This window comes from Dryobates pubescens, unplaced genomic scaffold, assembly GCF_014839835.1.
Source record: "Dryobates pubescens isolate bDryPub1 unplaced genomic scaffold, bDryPub1.pri scaffold_34C_arrow_ctg1, whole genome shotgun sequence".
In the NCBI taxonomy this organism is placed as follows: domain Eukaryota; kingdom Metazoa; phylum Chordata; class Aves; order Piciformes; family Picidae; genus Dryobates; species Dryobates pubescens.
The window spans coordinates 25,068-43,691 of NW_026530773.1; the positions used below are offsets into that span (position 1 = coordinate 25,068).

At 51.9% G+C, this 18,624-nt stretch overlaps 1 protein-coding gene across 1 annotated transcript; it reads left to right on the forward strand.

Moving 5' to 3' along the window:
- Positions 1 to 15,028: 15,028 nt before the first annotated feature.
- On the forward strand, positions 15,029 to 15,931 carry LOC128899744 (olfactory receptor 14J1-like; the record flags this gene model as incomplete). The annotated part of the gene is made up of 1 exon (XM_054179426.1): positions 15,029 to 15,931. A coding segment is annotated over exon 1 (903 nt), but the record flags the coding sequence as incomplete, so codon positions are not given.
- Between the last annotated feature and the right edge of the window lie 2,693 nt (positions 15,932 to 18,624).

Genomic DNA, 18,624 nt, shown 5'->3' on the forward strand with positions numbered 1-18,624 from the left:
TGAGTGTGAAGGGGCTGTGAGGTCTCTTCTGCCTGGGGAGGAGTTTGGCCAACAGCAGGAACACAGCTGGAAAGGGACTGTGAGGCTTTTTCCGTGCATGATTGTGAAATACATCTGATAAGTGGTTTATTATTTATAGTTTGGATTCCATCAGGATATTTACAGAGTTAATTTCTGTTACTATAACACAAGCTGCAGTTCCACTGCTTGTCCACCTGATGGCAACTCGACAGGACTCTGGTGACTGCTAAGTATATACAGAGCTATTACACTGTGTATCAGGGGATTGGACTGGAAAGATTATCCTGCTAGACTCGGGTGCTCTGAACTGACAGTGAGTGAGTGGAAAGCAGGTGGAAGATAATTTGTGTCCTTTGTAGCAAGGTTAGGTTCTGGCAGACTGCTGACTCCTGGCTGGTCCAGACAGTGACAGTATGTGGCAACCTTCTCCCTTCCGTGGCAGCAGAGAGGGAACAGACCTTAGGCCAGCTGTTAAGCAGGTTCCCTTCACAGGACTCAGGTGGCTCCCTCAGGACAGCAGGGAGCAGACCTGCAGGGTCAGCCCAGCAGGGCCTGTAGGGCTGGTCTCGGGATGGGGTTGGCCCTCACAGAGTCTGCCTGCACAGCAGGGCAGAGCCACGGTTCCTGATAGGCAGGCTTGGATGTTTCTGATCTGGCACAACGGCAGACAGGGCTGGACCTGGCAGGGGTCAGTCCGGTACCAACGGGCTTCAGGGCTGGCATGGATGGCCCCGGGGAAGAGGCACAGGTGCATGAAGCAGCAGCTTCCCCTTTGCTTGGCTCGAAGGAGCGGCAGGACCCTTATCGGAGCGGTCCTGGCTTTGGGGCACAGGGCATGAACTGTGCTCTGGATTCCCCTGGGGTTCACAGGGCACAGAGCAGCAGAAGTAGCAACTCCTCTCCTGTGATGGCAGGGTTACACAGGCATGAGGCTGACACTGCTCCTGCTCTCTGAGCTGACACACACAGGGTTGTGCCTCTTGTCAGTCTGCTGCTTCAGGCTGAGGCAGATGTTTGCACTCCTGGACTCGGCTAAGTCCCTTCCCTGGCAGCTGGGCAGATCTTACCCTCAGGGGTCCAGTGCTCTTGAAGGCACAGTGGGCTCTTCCGACCGGTGAGGCTGGCAATGCAATGCTGCAGCTTCTCAGGCTCAGTGTTGGTCCCTCCTCAGGAGATACTCTCAGGGCTGAGGCTCAACATGCCTGCCTGGCTGCTGGCTTCTCGTTGTGCAGAGGCCACTACTTTGCTTGCAATGACATCAATGGCAGAGGCTATGGCATGAGCTTAGGTTTGAGCAAAGAGAGAGAACACAGTGAAAGAGGACAATGTATTTACAAGCTGGGGCAATACTGAGAGGTTTCTGGAGGCTGGATGTGGCCAATGGGCTCTCGTAAACAACCGGCTGCAGCCTATGGGAGGTGTGAAGCTGGAATTATGCCATGCTTGGCATCAGCACCAGCATCCCATGCCATGGGTGTGTGCAGGAGTCTGTGCCACCTTGGCCTTAGTTCCCCTCATGAAAGGAAGGGGAACTTGTCCATGTGCTGGGACAGGTTTCAGTACTAGGCATAATTCTGGGCATAATGTGCCTCCACCACATAAGAGTATGGAGTGAGGGGGAGATCATCCTGGTTTCGGCCTTGATGGAGTTAATTTTCTTCACAGCAGGTCCTCTGGTGCTGTGCTTTGGATTTGTGACCAAGCCAGTGCTGAGAGCAGACTCTGTCCTCACTGCATGGATCAGTGACAACTCCGTGTACGATGTACACCACTTGCCCACTCCTCTCTTCCTCCTCCTTGCAGTAAGGACACTCACCATGGCCCAAGCACAAGCTCCTGGGGACCAGCTGCTGCTGTGATCCACTGGAAGTGCTGAAACCCCACAGAACAAGGCAGGCTAAGCTCTCTCTTGTTTTCCATGGAAATGCAAACCTGACTGGGGCTGGGGCAGCTCTCCTCAGGTGGCTCAACTGCAATCCATGTCAGAAGAGCAAATGCAGTCTGGATGCAGGGAGACAATGGATCTACTCACCAGGAACCAAATGAAAGGAGAATCTTCTACTCCCATTTTACCAACCCAGAGCACAAAGATTGTAACACAACAGCCCAATCAAATTCAGGTTGCTGGTGTAACTTCCCCATGACCAAACCCATAACTGGGTTTTGTATTTGGGGTTCCATGGACAGTCCTAAAAACAATCCCCATGCACTCCATGTCCATGGATCCTGATATAGGCTGGGCAGGGACTGGCTTGAGAGCAGCCATGAAGAAGGCTTGGGGGGGCTGGTGGATGAGAAGCTCAACAGGAGTCAGTAATGAGGACTTGCAGCCCAGAGAGACAACCAGAGCCTGGGCTGCAGCCTGTAGATCCATGTTGATCAATGATTTAGTTTCCAATAGAACCAATCAGTGGGAACCCAAAAAGGGAGTGGTAATGAAATGTTGAGATGGCCTTCATGTCTTTGTGAGGCCCTGGAGGTGATGAGATGTGCAACCAAACCATGTGAGAAAGGATGGGAGTGAAAAAGAACCAAGTGCTGCATCCTTGAAGCAGATGGGAAAGGCAAGTGGGGAGAAGAGCCCCTGTTCAAATCAAGATGCAACAGGGAGCTGAGTGGGGATAGGCTGTGGCAAAGGGCAGTTGTAACATTCACCTATGCCTGAAGAAGGAGCCACAGGCTCTGCAGGTCTGGGCCCCTTGGCTCCCCTTGCAGCCCTGGTGCTGCTCTCAACTGCTCTGTTAGTTTGTATCTCAGCTCATGGTGCTGGAACCAGCTGGGCCTGCACCACAATATTTGTCACAGTTCTGGAACACCACCACAGCAATCAGTTCAGTTTCTGTCTGTGTGATGTCTCTGAAATCATTGGCTGTGATTGGAAATTCTCTGTACTGATAACTGCTCACCAGGATGTGTCTTTGCTCACATGTTGTATGGTTAGCTACAACCTACACCCATTGGACAGAATTTCACTGCAACCCAACATCTCCTCCAGCACCCTGATTTCATCAGCCTGCTACAACAACCAGGAGGAGAAGGACAAAAGACTTCTCACAGTCCACCATGACACTGAAGAGATCCATTGAATCCTCAAAAGGGATCAAGAGGGATGGAGAACACTGATGGTGGGAAGTCCTGTTTGGATGGTGTCCAGCAGCAGCTGGGACACTGTCCCTGGTGTCAGGGCTTCTGTCTTGCACTGAACCCAGTCAGCTCTGTCCCTGTGTCTGTGTGCTTGGTGCTTCTCTCCAGGCACAGCCACAGAAATAGATTTGAATTCAGGATCCCTTGCAGTCAGTCAGGGTCAGCCTTGTCCTTATCCACTCTGTCATTCAGAGGCTCTTGGATTAGAACACATTCTGCTGAATCACCGTGTAAGCCCCAGGTGGGCAGTGACAGCAATGGGGAGGTTGGGGAGGGTGAGGAGCAAAGTTGTCCATTCCATGTCAGCCCTGAAGGACAGATGTTCCTGCAAGTGCAGATGTCCTGCTGAGACAGCCTGGGTCAGTGTCCCTTGGGGAATTATCATCTCTGCTCTAAACTGAAATGCAGTAAAATATTTTATCTTTGACATACAAAATTGAGCTTTGTGAGGTGCACTTTGAAATCCTGAAGAAGATTGCAGAGACACAAACATCTCCTTAGGGCACTTGGGACTCATTGCAGGAACCTCAGGTACTGAGAGAAGACTGAAGAAACTTCTCAAGAAGTCAGAAGGAAACCACAAAGTGCCTTGAAGCACTGATTCGCCCCACTGAGGGGCATTACCAGCAAAGCCTCCCAAGGGCTCCTTAGAGCAGCTCAGTGGAGGCCATGATTGCAGGCAGACAAAGGCAAAGTGCAGGAGAGCAAACTCTGGGTTTGGTTTATGGAGCAGAAAGGCCAAGCCCTGACCACAGTGCCTGGGCAGGCAGATCTTGTCCCTCATGTATGGGTCAGGGCTCCTCAGGTGCTGTGGGATTTGTGATGCTGAGGGAAGGACAAGGGGATGACAGTCCGCAGCCTTCCTGGGGGTTTTTAAGGAAGCACTGAGGACCCCCTGGTGCCTTAGGAAGTCTCCTCACAGCCCTTGGTGGTGGATGATTGCCACAGCCAAGAAGGAAAAGCCTTGGGTTCTCCTGATGACTTCCAGCCTTGCCAGTACCCATTGCCATCCCCACCACAGGTTGTCCTACACTGTCCCCCCACACTGGGTTTGGTTTCTGTAGCAGAAACCAAGCAGCAGAACTGCCCTGACCACAGAGCCTGGGCAGTCAGATCCAGAGAGGATCAAGCTAAAGTTTCACCTCCCTGGCCTCACCCTAATCCTTGAAGATATCCTTTGAAGCTTCTCAGGCTCTTCAAAGGTCCTTCAGAGCCGAAGTCCCAAAGCCAGACCCTAAGACTCCAGATGTGGCAACAGCAGTGTTGAGTGCAGGGGAGGACAACTTCTGTGTCTGGGTGGCCACACTCCTCCTGCCACAGCCCAGCTGCTCTTGGCCTTCTGCACTCTGCTCAGGCTCTGCTCCATCCCAGGCCATTGGCAATGGTCCCTGCCAGAGGCCTTTCTGCCTGGGGACACAGCAGAACACCCAGTTCTAATCCAACAGCCAAGGCACCTCCCTGCTGCTGCCTCTTGTGCTTGGCAGGCACAAGGGATGGCACAGTCCCCAGTCCAGCTCTGGGCCTGCTGCTGGCCAATGACACAAAGGGAATGGGGTTTGCAGTGAGCTCACACTCACATCCTGGCCATGTGGCTCCTCCTGCCTTAGGAGCTTCTCAGCCATCCCTGATGTCCCAAGGATGCCCCAAGGCCTCAGCCTGCTTGTGGCCTGGCAGCTGAGCAGGCACAAGAAACCTCTCCAGGGCCTTCCAAGGCAGGTCCCTGCTGCTGCTTTCAGCTTCCCCAGCAGCCACAGCCAAGCCCTATCCCTGCTGCTGTCCCCTCAGGCCCTCAGGTGGCAGGGAGGTGACAACCTAGCTCCAAGGCTCTTCCTGCAGGGGCCACCAGGTACTTAGGGACAGGCAGTCACACAAGTCCCTTGCCCACCACATGCCTTCTGCTGCCTGCTGGGGACTCTGGCAACTGGGAGGCCAAAAGCACAGAGCCCAGGCAGGAGTCAGGGGCTTCCCTCTCAGCTGCTGCAGCAAGAAGTGACCTCCCAGTCCCTTTCCTGCCCTCTTCCTGCTGCTGTCCTGTCAGCTGCCGAGCCAGCAATGACCTCCCAGCCTCTGCCCAGCCTTGTGGTTGCTGCTGTGCAGGAGATCCTGAGGCACAGATGAGCTGCCCATGGCATTGCCACCCATCTGCTCCTGGTGTCCATCAGCTGCTCAGCCACAGTTCACCTCCTGCTTCTCTTCCAAGTCCATGAGGCTGCTCTGGGAGCTCCTAGCCCCTGTCCTGTGCCAGGGGCCAAGTAGAATCAGTCAGGAGTGGGGGAGTGCAGAGCAGGCAGGTCAGAGCTCAGGAAAGAAGTTTGAGGTTGTCCTCTGTTTTGCACTGGGAGGGGAAAAGGGATTCCACTCTGCTCCAGGATGAGCCCAAGTCTGTATTGGGAGGAAATCTGGAGATCCACTTTGCACTTGGGATGGTCCCCAGTCTGCAGTGGGAGATGCCATTGGATCCAGTTCCTGGGACAGGTCATCAGTTATAATGGGATGGGATCAAGGATGCAGTTTATAATGGAGAAGTCTCTACTGGGTTGGAGTCAGGATACAGTTAACACAGGGAGGATGTAGTTGGTACTGGGAGGGGATCAGGGAATTCATTTTGCACTGGAATGGGACCCAGTGTGTACTGGGATGGAGCCAGATGATCCAGTTTGTGCTGGAAGGAGGCCATGTCTGCCCTGGAGGGACCAGGGGTTCAGCTTGTACTGGAATAAGGCCCAGTCTGTACTGGGAGACATCAAAGAGATTCAGTTTGTACCTGGAGGGGGCCCCAGTCTGAACTGGGATGGCATCAGGGTATCAGTGTGCACTGAAATGTGTCCTGATCTGCACTGGAATGAAATCATGGCTTCCAGGGGATGGACTTTGTACTGGGATGGGATTCAGACTGTACTGGGAGACAGCAATGGGTTCCCATTTGTCCTAGGAGCAGGCCACACCTTCACTGGGATAAGCATATCCAGTTTGTGCTGGGATGGGTGCAGCTGGGACTGGGAAGGGGCCCAAGGGATGCACTGGGAGGGGATAAGGGCTTCCAGTTTGTATTGGGACAAGGCCTAATGTGTACTTGGAGGGATTGAAGTGACCCAGTTTGGACTGGGACAGGGCCCAGACTGTACTGAGAGGACATGAAGGTGTGCAGTTTGTACTGGAACAGATGTACCTGGGACAGGGAAATGATGGGATTAAAAGTAATCAGTGTCCTTACAGAGGAATAGTTGTCTGAAGAAGGTAGGAAGGGGAAGGGGGGAACCAGACAGTTCCCCTGATCTATGTGCATAAACAACAAAGGAGCATCTGCAAGACACCCTTGTCTTACTCATCATGGTAAAGCAGTGGGAGGCTGTCAGAGGCTGACAGGACACTGAACACAGCCTAAACTCTTCAACTTTCAGACCAGAGCACAGGCTTAACAGACTACTAACTATTAACTTCTTCACCCAGAGTCATGAAGAACCTAATTTAAATGAACATAGGATGTATGTAGCGGGGGGGTTGCATGTGAGGGGGCTATGCAGTGGGCAGTTCAGGAAAGACTGTAAAGCTGAGCACCTGCGCCAGTGGGGAAAGGCAGAGGGAAATCGGCATCCAGGAATTCAGGATAAAAGGGGAGCTGTGACTCCCAGCAACTTGAGAGACCCACCAGGGATTGTCCTGTGGACTCTCCCTTTACTCAAATAAAGCTTTACTAAACTCCTCTGTCTCTGTTGTGAACAGGAACGTCTAAATCAAGAGAATTTTTCCTTACAGAAGGGAGCCAGGGAACACATTCTGTACTGGGATGGGACCCAGACTGCAGAGGAAGAGGTCAATATGGTCCAACTTTAACTGGGATGAGGCCACATGTGTAACAGGGAGGGGTTTAAAGGGCTGCCTCTCTGCAGGAAGGGGATCAGGATCCCAAGGTGCCCAAGTTGCCAGAGCACTCAGGCCTTGCCCCAGCACAGAGGCTCAGCAGGAGAGGGTGGAAGAGCAGAAAGAGCAGCTGAGGACAGCCCAAGCTCTGGGGCTCTCCTGGCATTGCTGCTGTCGCTAGGACTCTGTCCCTCCACCTCTACCCTGCCCTGCAGCTCCACAGAAGGCTTGGAGAAGGAAACTCAGAGAAACAACTCCCTGCAGGGTCCTGTCTTGTGTTGCACACCCAGGGAGCACAGCTCCTTGTGTCTGCAGTCTCTCCATCACAGCAGACAGGCCAAGACTGAATCAGACATGGTCTTGAATGATGATATTTCTGTGGTGTGGTTGCCAGAGATTAACCTCAGCTAATTGGGGTAAATTACTGAAAAAAAACACCAACCCAAAACCAACAACCTCAGAAGTGGGTTGGGGGCCAGGGTGTATTGGAATGGGGCCAGGGAATCCAGCTTGTACTGGAATAGGGTGCAGTCTGTCCTGGGAGGGGCCCAGGGGATTGAGTTTATCATCAGCCAGGCCCAGTTTGACTGCTCCAGGGCTGCCCCAGTTTCCCAGAGGGGTCCCTCTCACTCAAGACCCTTCCCTAGTAACACAGGACCCTGTGACAAGTGTGGGCATCACCGCCAGCATTAGAGGTGCCCTACATCCAGCCACGTGGAGGCCAGGGACAACAGAGTGTTGTGGTGGGTTGAAAGGAAAAGCTCTGCTTTCCCTCCCCCACTGAGAAAGAGACCATGGCTAAACCCAGTCGGAGAAATGAGATTATATTTTACAAGGAAACAGATTCTATGTAACACAACAAATACAGGTATTTTACAATATATACAGGAATATACAGCAAATAAACACAGTCAGAAACCAACCCCCCAACAGAGGAGGCTTCCCCCTGTCCCCCCTTCACCCCCCTACCTCCCTTCTCCCCCAAAGAGGTAGAAAAAAGAGAAGAGGGGAGTTAGCACAGCAGACAGAGGCCTGCCCTGTACCCACAGCCTCACCATGTCAGTGACTGCAGTAACTTCTCCAGTGAGGTCTCAGCATCCTCCCAGTCCTGGCCACCTCGAACCTCTTTCTGCCTTCCTCATCTCCCTGAGATCCTCTGGCAGTGTCCTCAGCCCTGCTGTGCTGTGCAGAGGAGCTGCTCCTGGCCAGAGTTGTCTCCTGCAGAGCTGCCTGCTTGCCAGCAGCTCCATCCAGCCCAGGAGCCTGTGCTGGCTCAGCACAAGAGGACCAGCCCAGGTATTTTATAGGAGCCCTCTGGTGGCTTTGCTGCTGAGTCCATGAACCTCAGTGACTGAGAAGCTGATGAAACCTCTCCAGAAGTGAAGTCAGATTTAAACGCTGAAGTTTCTTCTACTTTTAATGGGTCTTAGTGAAGCATACTGGGAAAGGGTCCCAGGGTCTGCTTAGAGCAGAAGGAGACAGTGGATGCAAGGGAAGCATCACTGGAGGTACTGGAAGCATCTCCAGCTGTGGTGAGAACAGAGAACTGAGGCAGTGCTGACAGGTCAGACAAGCAGCTCAAGGTGGCTCTGCTGCTGAGGAAACCTGGAGGAGTTTCAGTGATCCAAAGGCCAAGCCCTGACCCCCAGCCCTGGCAAGGCAGATGCTGTCCCTCACCTGTGGCTCAGGGCTCTGTCTGGGGGCAGTGGGGAGTGAGGATGAGCATTGAGCAGGGTAGGACCTTGTCAGGTTTTGCTGTGGTTTGCTTGCAAGAGACAACTCCTGCTGAAAAGGAATGAAATGTACATTAAAAATACTTCTTATCAGATGCTTTGTGCAATAATAACCTCTCCAATTAGCTGCAGAAACCTTGGCAAGAATTAGAGGTTCAGCAGTATTTAATGAGCCCCATGGAGTATTTGGGCCTGATTACATCATCCTGAGGTACTGGCCAGGAGACTCTGCCAAGATACTGCCAAGAAGCCTCTCAAGAAGTCCAAGTCAGAAGCAAACTCCAAAGTACCTTGAAGCACTGATTGGCCTCACTGAGGCTTGTTCCTGACAAAGGCTCCCAGGGACTCCTTAGAGCAGCTTGTTAGAGGCCAGGATTGCAGGGAGACAAAGGCAAAGTACAGGGGAGGAAAAACTTGCCTTTGTGTCTAGGAAGCAGAAAGGCCAAGCCCTGACCACTGCCCATTGCAATACAAGAACCTCAAAGCCTCAAAGCCAAGTTTCTCCTCACAGGCCGTGGTGGCAGAGGCACTGCCAGAGCCAAGGGGGACATAGACCTTGGTCCTGTTGGGTCTCAGCCTTGCCAGAGCCCTTGGCCCATCCCTACTGCAGCCTCTCCTACCACTGTCCCATGCCTGCCAGCTCTTTCCCTTTGGGCTGTTGATACACATCTTGCTTCCCCAACCAGCTCTCCCCCTGCCATTTCCATCCCTTCCCTGAGCTGACTCAGCTCTCCCTGCCATTTCCTGACACCTCTGGATGGCCTCATGCATAGCAGCTCTGGCCTTTCAGGGACATTTCTTTGGCCTCCTCTCCACTCTGAACCTTCCAAGATGCACTTTGTGAAGGTTTTGTTCTCTCCCCTCTCTGAAACCACCCTTCCGCCTTGTGCACACTGCTGTGGCAGTGGCCTGAGCCTCCATTCAGCAGGCTGAAGCATCCCAGGTCCCTCAGCCTCTCCAAAGAGATGTCAATCCCCATCCTGGCAGATCTCCTCTGTAGTCTCTGCATTTCCTCTCCATTCCTTCAGACTGGATATTCCTAAACCAGACACCAAGCATCCAGATGTGGCCACAGCAGTGCTGACTCTGGGGGGAGGACAACTCCTGTGTCTGGGTGGCCACAGTCCTTCTGCAGCCCAGCCTCAGTTGGCCTTCTCCACTGTGGTTGGACTTTACTCCCTCCCAGGGCATTTGGAATGGTTCCTCTCAAACCCTGAAGTGCCCTTCTGACTGTGTGGTTTGAGCCTTAACTGGTACGTAAGAGCTCAGATGGGGGAAAGGCTGAGAATCCTTCCCCCCCCTCTGCCCCTCTTTCCCCATAGAGAGGAAAAAGAAAGGGAAGTAGCAAATCCACCAAGAAATAATTTGAAATCAGCTTGGAAGTAGAGAGGTAAAGAATTTTCTTTAAACTATATATATATGTAACAATAACAGGTAAGTTTTCACAAGGGCAAGGAACAGGGATGGATAGGCGTCTGCGATGGAGACTGAAGTCAATCTGAATGACCAATATGATCTACTATTGTTCCTTTATTGTTCCAGTATTGTACGGCTATACTGCGAGTATAGCATTGTGTAGTGCTAATTTAGAGCTAATATGGAGAGCTAATAATGATAATAGTGTGTATTAAGGGAACCTTTACAGCTTATATAGACTCGGAGAGCATCGTTGGCATAGCTTCATTGGTTCCCCACGAGTGACCACACATCCTGCTGTTATAGATTATTGGTCTATTGATGCAGGTGTGTGTCCTGTTATTCCCAGATAACTCTCTGTGTTTATAGCTACCAGTGCTCTTCTTTAGTTACATGCTGCAGGCACAACACTGTTTTGCTACACTGGTAGCTACTTCTGCACTTATGCTGAGCATGGACTACCACCATGTCAGGCTCTAAGCCTGCACTGCCAGGTTGTTCACACTGTTTATTTCCGTGATTGCCAGAAATCCCCCTTTTTGCTTGTCTTAGTAATACTGATCTCCTAATGTGCACACAACAGTTAAGCAGTCACGATACTCGGTTGTAAGTTAGATGCTTTCTGTTGACATCTTGGATCATCGTGACAGTCGCTGAGGTCAGTGCTAGGCAGGTTTGCTGATTGTCATTTTCATGACAGTTGTGCTGTGTTCCTGCCGTCTTGTGGTGAGAGGGTTGCAGCACTTTGCATCGTTGATGTTTCTAGGGTTGACATGAGCTAACTAGTTCTTGCTGGTACCATTACAAAACTTTTTTTTTTCTATGGGGTATTTATTTGTTTGTTTTTGTTTTCAACCTACAATGCAAATGTATGTTGTGTTATAATGAATTTTGATTTTCCCTCTAGGTGTGTAAAATTCTAGCAAACTGGTGAGATAACAGATAAGTCCATAGGAACATTTTCTCTAGTCACACAACAATCAAACCACCATAATATTCAGTCCTAATTCACATGGTGCTGTGGTACATTCTTCTGAGTGATGCTTTTGATCCCAGATTATCATAACAGTTATTGTGATTGATGTTCAACTGCATGGGCAATGTTGTTTCCTCATGGTCTTGATTCTTCTGCCGTTGTTTATTGTGATGATTGCAGTTGACAGAAAAGAAGGCTCCGAGGTGACCTTATTGTGGCCATCCAGTATCTGAAGAGAGCCTACAAGAATGCTGGGGAGGGACTTCCTAGCATGTCAGGAAGTGACAGCACTAGGGAGAATGGAATGAAGCTGGAGGTGGGGAGATTCAGGCTAGATGTGAGGAAGAAGTTCTTCACTGTGAGAGTGGTGAAGCCCTGGAATGGGTTGTCCAGGGAGGTGGCTGAGGCCCCATCCCTGCAAGTGTTTAAGCCCAGGCTGGATGAGGCTCTGGCCAGCCTGATCTAGTGTGAGGTGTCCCTGCCCATGGCAGGGGGGTTGGAACTGGATGATCCTTCTGGTCCCTTCCAACCCTGACTGATTCTATGAGTCTGCTGTATGGAGTCCAACACAACAAGTTGCTGAGGCCACTGAAGGAGAAGGTGAATCAAGTCAATATGCAGCAGGGAAAGCATCCAACTGGCTCTAGAGATTGCTGAGAGAGAAAACGGTCCAGGAGCTTAACTCTACAGAGATTCTTGGATGGTGGCAGTGCAAGAAGATGATTGGCAAGGCAGGGGGAAGTCCATCTGGGCTGCTTCATTGTGGCACGACCTTGCTGCTTGGGTAGGAAACACGTGCCTAGGAGCTGTGCTCCTGCAGAACACCAAAACAATGAGCAGGTAGAGAATGAAATACTGAGAAGGCTGCCAGAATGGATGTAGCCCAAGTGGATCTGGACTGGGAGTGTAAAGGTGAACTGTTTGTAGCTCAGTGGGCACATGAAACATCAGGACAGCTAGGCAGAGATGCTATGTATTAAGTGGGCTTGTGATCAAGGGGTGGAGTTGACCATGGAAGCCATCACACAGGTCACACATGACTATGGTGAGGCCTGGCAGATTGCCTCTATTGGACCAGTGCCATGAATATGCCAGAGCAAGTGCCACATCCTCACCATGGTAGAGGCAAGAGACCAAAACCTTCACAAAGTGAAGCTTGGAAAGTTCAGAGTGGAGATGAGGCCAAAGAAATGTCCCTGGAAGGGCAGAGCTGCTATGGATGAGATCATGCAGAGGTGTCAGGAAATGGCAGGGAGAGCTGCAGCCCTCCCAGTGCAAACCAGAGAAGAGGACTCCTTCCCAGCAGAGATTGAGTCCACCCTCAGTAAAGGCTACACCATCTGCAGCCCTCCAATCACTCCTCTGGGACTCCTCCCAGTACAACCTGTATGCCCTTACACATTCCCTGACAGACTGGGCCCCATCTCAGTACAAACTGGTTCCCTGTTGGTTTGGAATTGGAGGCTCTGGTGTGTCCCAGCCCCAAAGAGAAAGGCACCACAGCATCTGGGAGGAGCCATTCCCAATGCCCTGGGATGGAGCAAAGCCTGAAATACAATGAAGAAAGCCAACTGCAGCTGGGCTGTGGCAGGAGTGTGACCACCCAGACATAGAAGTTGTCCTCCCCCAGATTCAGCATTGCTGTGACCACATCTGGATTACTGGTGCTTGGGTGTGTGGCTCTGCAGTCTGAAGGAAAAACAAGGAACTAGAGAGACTGCAGAGGAGATCTGCCAGGATGGGGGTTGACATCTCTGTGGAGAGGCTAAGGGACCTGGGCTGCTTCAGCCTCCTGAATGGAGGCTCAGGGCATTGACAGAGCAGTGTGCAAATGGCTGAAGGGTGGTTTCAGAGAGGATGAAGCTCTTCTGGGGAGTGGGAAGAGACCAAAACCCTCACAAAGCACAGCTTGGAAGGTTCAGAGTGGAGATGAGGCCAAAGAAATGTCCCTCAAAGGGCAGAGCTGCTATGCATGAGGCCATCCAGAGGGGTCAGGAAATGGCAGGGAGAGCTGAGACAACTCAGGGAAGGGATGGAAATGGCAGGGGGAGAGCTGGCTGGGGAAGCAAGATTGGTGTCAGCAGTCTGAAGGGAAAGAGCTGCAGGCATGGGAGAGTGTAGAGAGGCTGCAGGAAGGATGGCCAAGGGCTCTGGCGAGGCTGAGAGGCCTAACAGGACCAAGGTCTTTGTCCCCTTGGCTCTGGCAGTTGCCTCAGCCACCAAGGCCTGTGAGGAGACACTTGGCTTTGAGGCTTTCAGGCTCTTCTGTCCCAAGGGCAGTGGTCAGGGCTTGGCCTTTCTGCTTCCTAGACCAAAGGCAAGTTTTTCTGCCCTGCACTTTGCCTTTGTCTCCCTGCAATCCTGGCCTCCAACAAGCTGCTCTAAGGAGTCCCTGGGGAGCCTTTGTCAGTAACAAGCCTCAGTGAGGCCAATCAGTGCTTCAAGGTACTTTGGAGTTTGCTTCTGCCTTGGACTTGTTGAGAGGCTTCTTGGCAGTACCTTGGCAGAGTCTCCTGGCAGTACCTAAGGATGATGTAATCAGCCCCAAATACTCCATGGGGCTCATTAAATACTGCTGAACCTCTACTTATTGCCAAGGTTTCTGCAGCTAATTGGAGAGGTTTTTATTGCACAAAGCATCTGATCAAAAGTATTTTTAAAGGTACAGTTCATTCCTTTTCAGCAGGAGTTGTCTCTTTGAAGGCAAACCACAGCAAAACCTGACAAGGTCCTACCCTGGTCACTGTTCACCCTCACTCTCCACTGTCCCCAGCAGAGCCCAGAGCCACAGGGGAGGGACAGGATCTGCCTTGCCAGGGGCTGGGGTTCAGGGCTTGGCCCTTTGGATCAATGAAACCCCTCCAGGTTTCCTCAGCAGCAGAGCTGCCTTTAGCTGCTTGTCCTGACCTGTCAGCACTGCCTAAGTTCTCTGCTGTCCCCACAGCCTGGAGATGTTTCAGTGCCTCCAGTGATGCTTCCCTTGCATCCACTGTCTCCTGCTCTAAGCAGACCCTGGGGACCCTTTCCCAGTATGCTTCACTGGGACCCATTAAGAGTAGAAGAAACTTCAGAGTTTGAATCTGACTTTGATTTCTGGAGAGGTTTCATCATCTTCTGAGTCTCTGAGGTTCATGGACTTGGCACTAAAGCCACCAGAGGGCTCCTTCAAATACCTTGGGCTGGTCCTGTGCAGCTGGGCCAGGCTCCTGGGCTGGAGGTTGCTGCAGCGACTCTGCACAGAACAGCAGGGCTGAGGACACTGCCAGAGGATCTCAGGGAGATGAAGAAGGCAGCGAGATCTTCGAGGTGGCCAGGACTGAGAAGATGCTGAGAGCTCAGTACAGGAGAACTGAATGCAGCCACAGACATGGTGAGGCTGTGGGTGCAGGACACTGCAGCTGTAGCTCCTGGAGGCATCTCAATCTTGGCAGCTGATGCTCAGCTGAAGGCTCCTGGAGTGTGCACACAGAAGGAGGACCAAAGCCCTTCAGCTCTAACCTGTGAGCAGCAGTGAGGAGAGCTGGGGAAGAAGGCAGCTTCACCCCCAGCCCCTCTGCCTTTCTCTCTTCCCTTCACTGTCTCTGCAGCACTGCAGGCCTGTTCCCTGTTTCTCCACCTCTCCATGGGACTTGTACTCCGGGATTGAGCTGTTGGTCACTTTCTGTTCTGACACCAGAGGACCCTTCATGGCAAATCTGGGTACCTGCTGCATTTGAAGCTGTGATGAACTTGGCCAGGGGTTGATAGTGGTGGGACTGAACTGATCCATTCCTCATGCAGCTCAGGGAGGGAGGTTATGATAAGCCTGAGAGAAGTGTGCCCTAACTTGTCACTGCCTTTCCCTCCTTGGACAGGTCTCCATGGCCAGAGGCAGCAGATGGCCAACAGCAGCTCCATCACCCACTTCCTCCTCCTGCCATTCCCAGGCACAAGGCAACTGCAGCTCCTGCACTTCTGCCTCTTCCTGGCCATCTACCTGGCTGCCCTGCTGGGCAATGGCCTCATCATCACCACCATAGCCTGGGACCACCACCTCCACTCCCCCATGTACTTCTTCCTCCTCAACCTTGCCCTCACTGACCTAGGCTGCATCTCCACCACTGTCCCCAAATCCATGGACAATTCCCTATGGGACACCAGGGATATCTCCTATGCAGAATGTGTTGCTCAGGTCTTTCTGTTTACCTTTTTCATGGCAGCAGAGTATTTTCTCCTCACCACCATGTCCTACGATCGCTATGTTGCCATCTGCAGACCCCTGCACTATGAGACCCTCCTGGGCAGCAGAGTTTGTCTCCACCTGGCAGCAGCTGCCTGGGCCTGTGGGGTTCTCTATGCCCTGCTGTACACAGCCAATACATTTTCCCTGACCCTCTGCCAGGGCAATGCTGTGGACCAGTTCTTCTGTGAAGTCCCCCAGATCCTCAAGCTCTCCTGCTCCACATCCTACCTCAAGGAAATTTGGGTAAATGTCATTGCTTTCTCCTTATCATCTGTCTGTTTTGTGTTCGTTGTGGTGTCCTATGTGCAGATCTTCAGGGCAGTGCTGAGGATCCCCTCTCAGCAGGGACGCCACAAAGCCTTTGCCACCTGCCTCCCTCACCTGGCTGTGGTCTCCCTGTTTTTCAGCACTGGCACCTTTGCCTACCTGAAGCCCTCCTCCACCTCCTCCCCATCCCTGGACCTGGTGGTGTCAGTTCTGTACTCAGTGGTGCCTCCAGCAGTGAACCCTCTCATCTACAGCCTGAGGAACCAGGAGCTCAGGGCTGTCCTGAGCAAACTGATCCCTGGATGCTCTCAGAAGCAATAAACTCTTTGTCTTCTCCTGCAGAGCAGTTCTGATGTATCTCAGTGCAGGCCCAGCCTGGCTGCTGGAGTTCTGCCTGCTGCTGGTGCTGTTCCCCTTGTGAGAATGTTGTTCCCACACAAATGTCTTTCTTCAGACCATTTCTGGTTCAGTGTTGTCCTGTCTGGTGTGACCCAGAGGCTGCAGACATAAGGAGCTGTGCACCCTGGGTGTTCAACACAATAAAGGACCCTGCAGGGAGTTGTTTCTCTGAGCTCCTTCTTCCAAGGCTTCTGTGGAGCTGCAGGGCAGTGCCTGTGTGCAGAGGTGGAGGGGCCAGAGTCCCAGCACAGCAGCAGTGCCACGCAGCCCCAGAGCTTGGACTGTCCTCAGCTGCTCTTTCTTCCCTTCCACCCTCTCCTGCTCAGCCTCTGTGCTGGGGCAAGGCCTGAGTGCTCTGGCAGCTTGGGCACTGTGCTGCTGTGTGACAGTGTTGGGACTGCAGGCAGGGACAGGCCAGGGCTTCTTGTGGAACAGAGCTGTTTTCCAGAGCAGCACTGCCATTAGAACAGGAGGTCTCCTCATGCCTTCATCTCCCATCCCCCTCCCATTGAAGACTGCACCTATTGAGAGCCCAATGTTTTTCTCCAGGCCATTTCTGATTCAGCACTGCTCTGTCTGGTGTCACCCAGAAATTGCAGACCTGAGGAGCACTCTTCCCTGTGTTTTCAACACAATCAAGGACCCTTCAAGGTTTCTTTCTCTGAGCTCCTTCCTGACAGCTTTCTCTGAATCTGCAGGGCAGTTCCTGTGTGCAGAGGTAAAGAGGCAGAGTCCCAATAGAGGTTCAGACAATGGTCTGAAACTGATGAGGTTCAGGCTACACAAAGAGAGAAAGTTTTCCAACAGGAGGATAATCAACCCCTGGAAGCTGTTTTCCAGAGGGTGTGCAGGAGCTCTGCCCCCACATGTTTGCCTCAAACACTGAGGAATCTGCTGTGATGCTGGTTAGAGCTGGAGGTTGGTTGAGACACCTCCTGAAGTCCCTTCCAGCCTGACTGCTGCTGTCCTCCCTTGCACTTCTAATTAGGGAAAGCTCTTGGCCTCTCCCTGATCACAGCACTCATTCACACCAAGTGCAGAGCTTCCTCAAAGGATATCCCAGCCAGCACTGACCACATCCTTTGCTTCACTCAAGATCTTCTCTGTTACTGTTATAATGCACTCCACAAAGAACCTCTGACCCTCCTAGCCTTGCACTTCTGGGGTTGTACCTTCTGATGGTATTGCTGAGGTTCCTGTGGTATTTACCCCCTTGGGTGGCAACTCCATGGAACAGTTTTCATTCCATGCCTGTAGTGTCCTGCACTCCCCCACACTGTTAACTTGTTTGAGGCACTGGCCCTCTAACCTTAAATGCTGTCATGCTGGGATGCCAGTCCACAGGGACCTCCACACATGAGTGGATTTGTCCATCAAAGGCCTCCTGAAGTTTGACAAGGCCAAGGCAGGCAAGGTCTGCACTGGGCCAGAACAATCTCATGCCTCTGGACAGGCTGTGACCAGCTGGGCAGTGTCCCTGGGAGGGGGGCATGGGAGTCATGATGGAAACCACATCAGATGGTGAGGTTCCAACTTCTAAAAGAGGGTGGAGAACCTGGAGAAGTGCAGACAAATTCTCTCATGAAGGGCTTAGGACCCACAGCACAGGAGCTGTGTGGCAAGCTGGAGGCAGCTGGGACACTCTGGCCTGATGAAGGGCAGGCACAGGGCAGTCTAAAGGCAGACAGCACCTGCATGGAGAGGTGGTGGAGCCAGGCTCTTCTGCAGTGGCAGATAGCCTGGCAGAGACAACAGCAACAAGGTGCTTCCTCCCAGGAGCTTTCCCCTGGGCCTTAAGCAAGTTGGTGTCTGCTCAGTTTTGTCTGTTTTGTGTTCATGGTGGTGTCCTATGTGCAGATCTTCAGGGCAGTTCTGAGGATCCCCTCTCAGCAGGGGTGTCACAAAGCCTTTGCCACCTGCCTCCCTGTGACAGGTTTAGGCTATGCCTTTCAGAAGAGACAGTTACTGAACACTCTGGCTGAATGTTGGGTGTAAAAAGGAAAGCCAAGATAATTCTAACCGAATTTCATTGGTAGATCAGTTGAATGTAACTTTAAGGTTTTGCTCTGTGCAGTCAGTCTGAGTCTGTTTCAGTCTCGGTCTGAACAGCTGTTTTACTTTCTTCTGTGCTTGGTGCTGGCCTTGGATTAATGAGATAAGAAACTAATTCTTTTCTTCCCTTAGCATATGCTTGGAACTAACAGAATTTCCCTTAATAATTACTTTTCTCTATAACCCTTTTTGGGAAAAAAGGGAGGAAGGGGGACAGGGGTTTTGGGGGGGGACCCTCCTCTATCGGGGCTGGGGCAGTGTTTCTGTGTTACGTTCTTTCCTGTATATTTTTGTACATACTGTAAATACTGTATGCTCTGTATATGGTCATTGCAGTTCATTCTGCTTGTAAATAAAGCCCTTCCATTTTGCTTCTCTGACTGAGTTAGCTGTGGGTTTGGGGTGGGGGGGAGAACTGAACGTTTCTCACTCCACACATACCTAAATTCCACCACCCCCTTTGTTTTGTTGTTGTTGGTTTTAACCTAAAATGAGAATGCATGTTGGGTTAAAATTAATTTTGACTTTCCCTT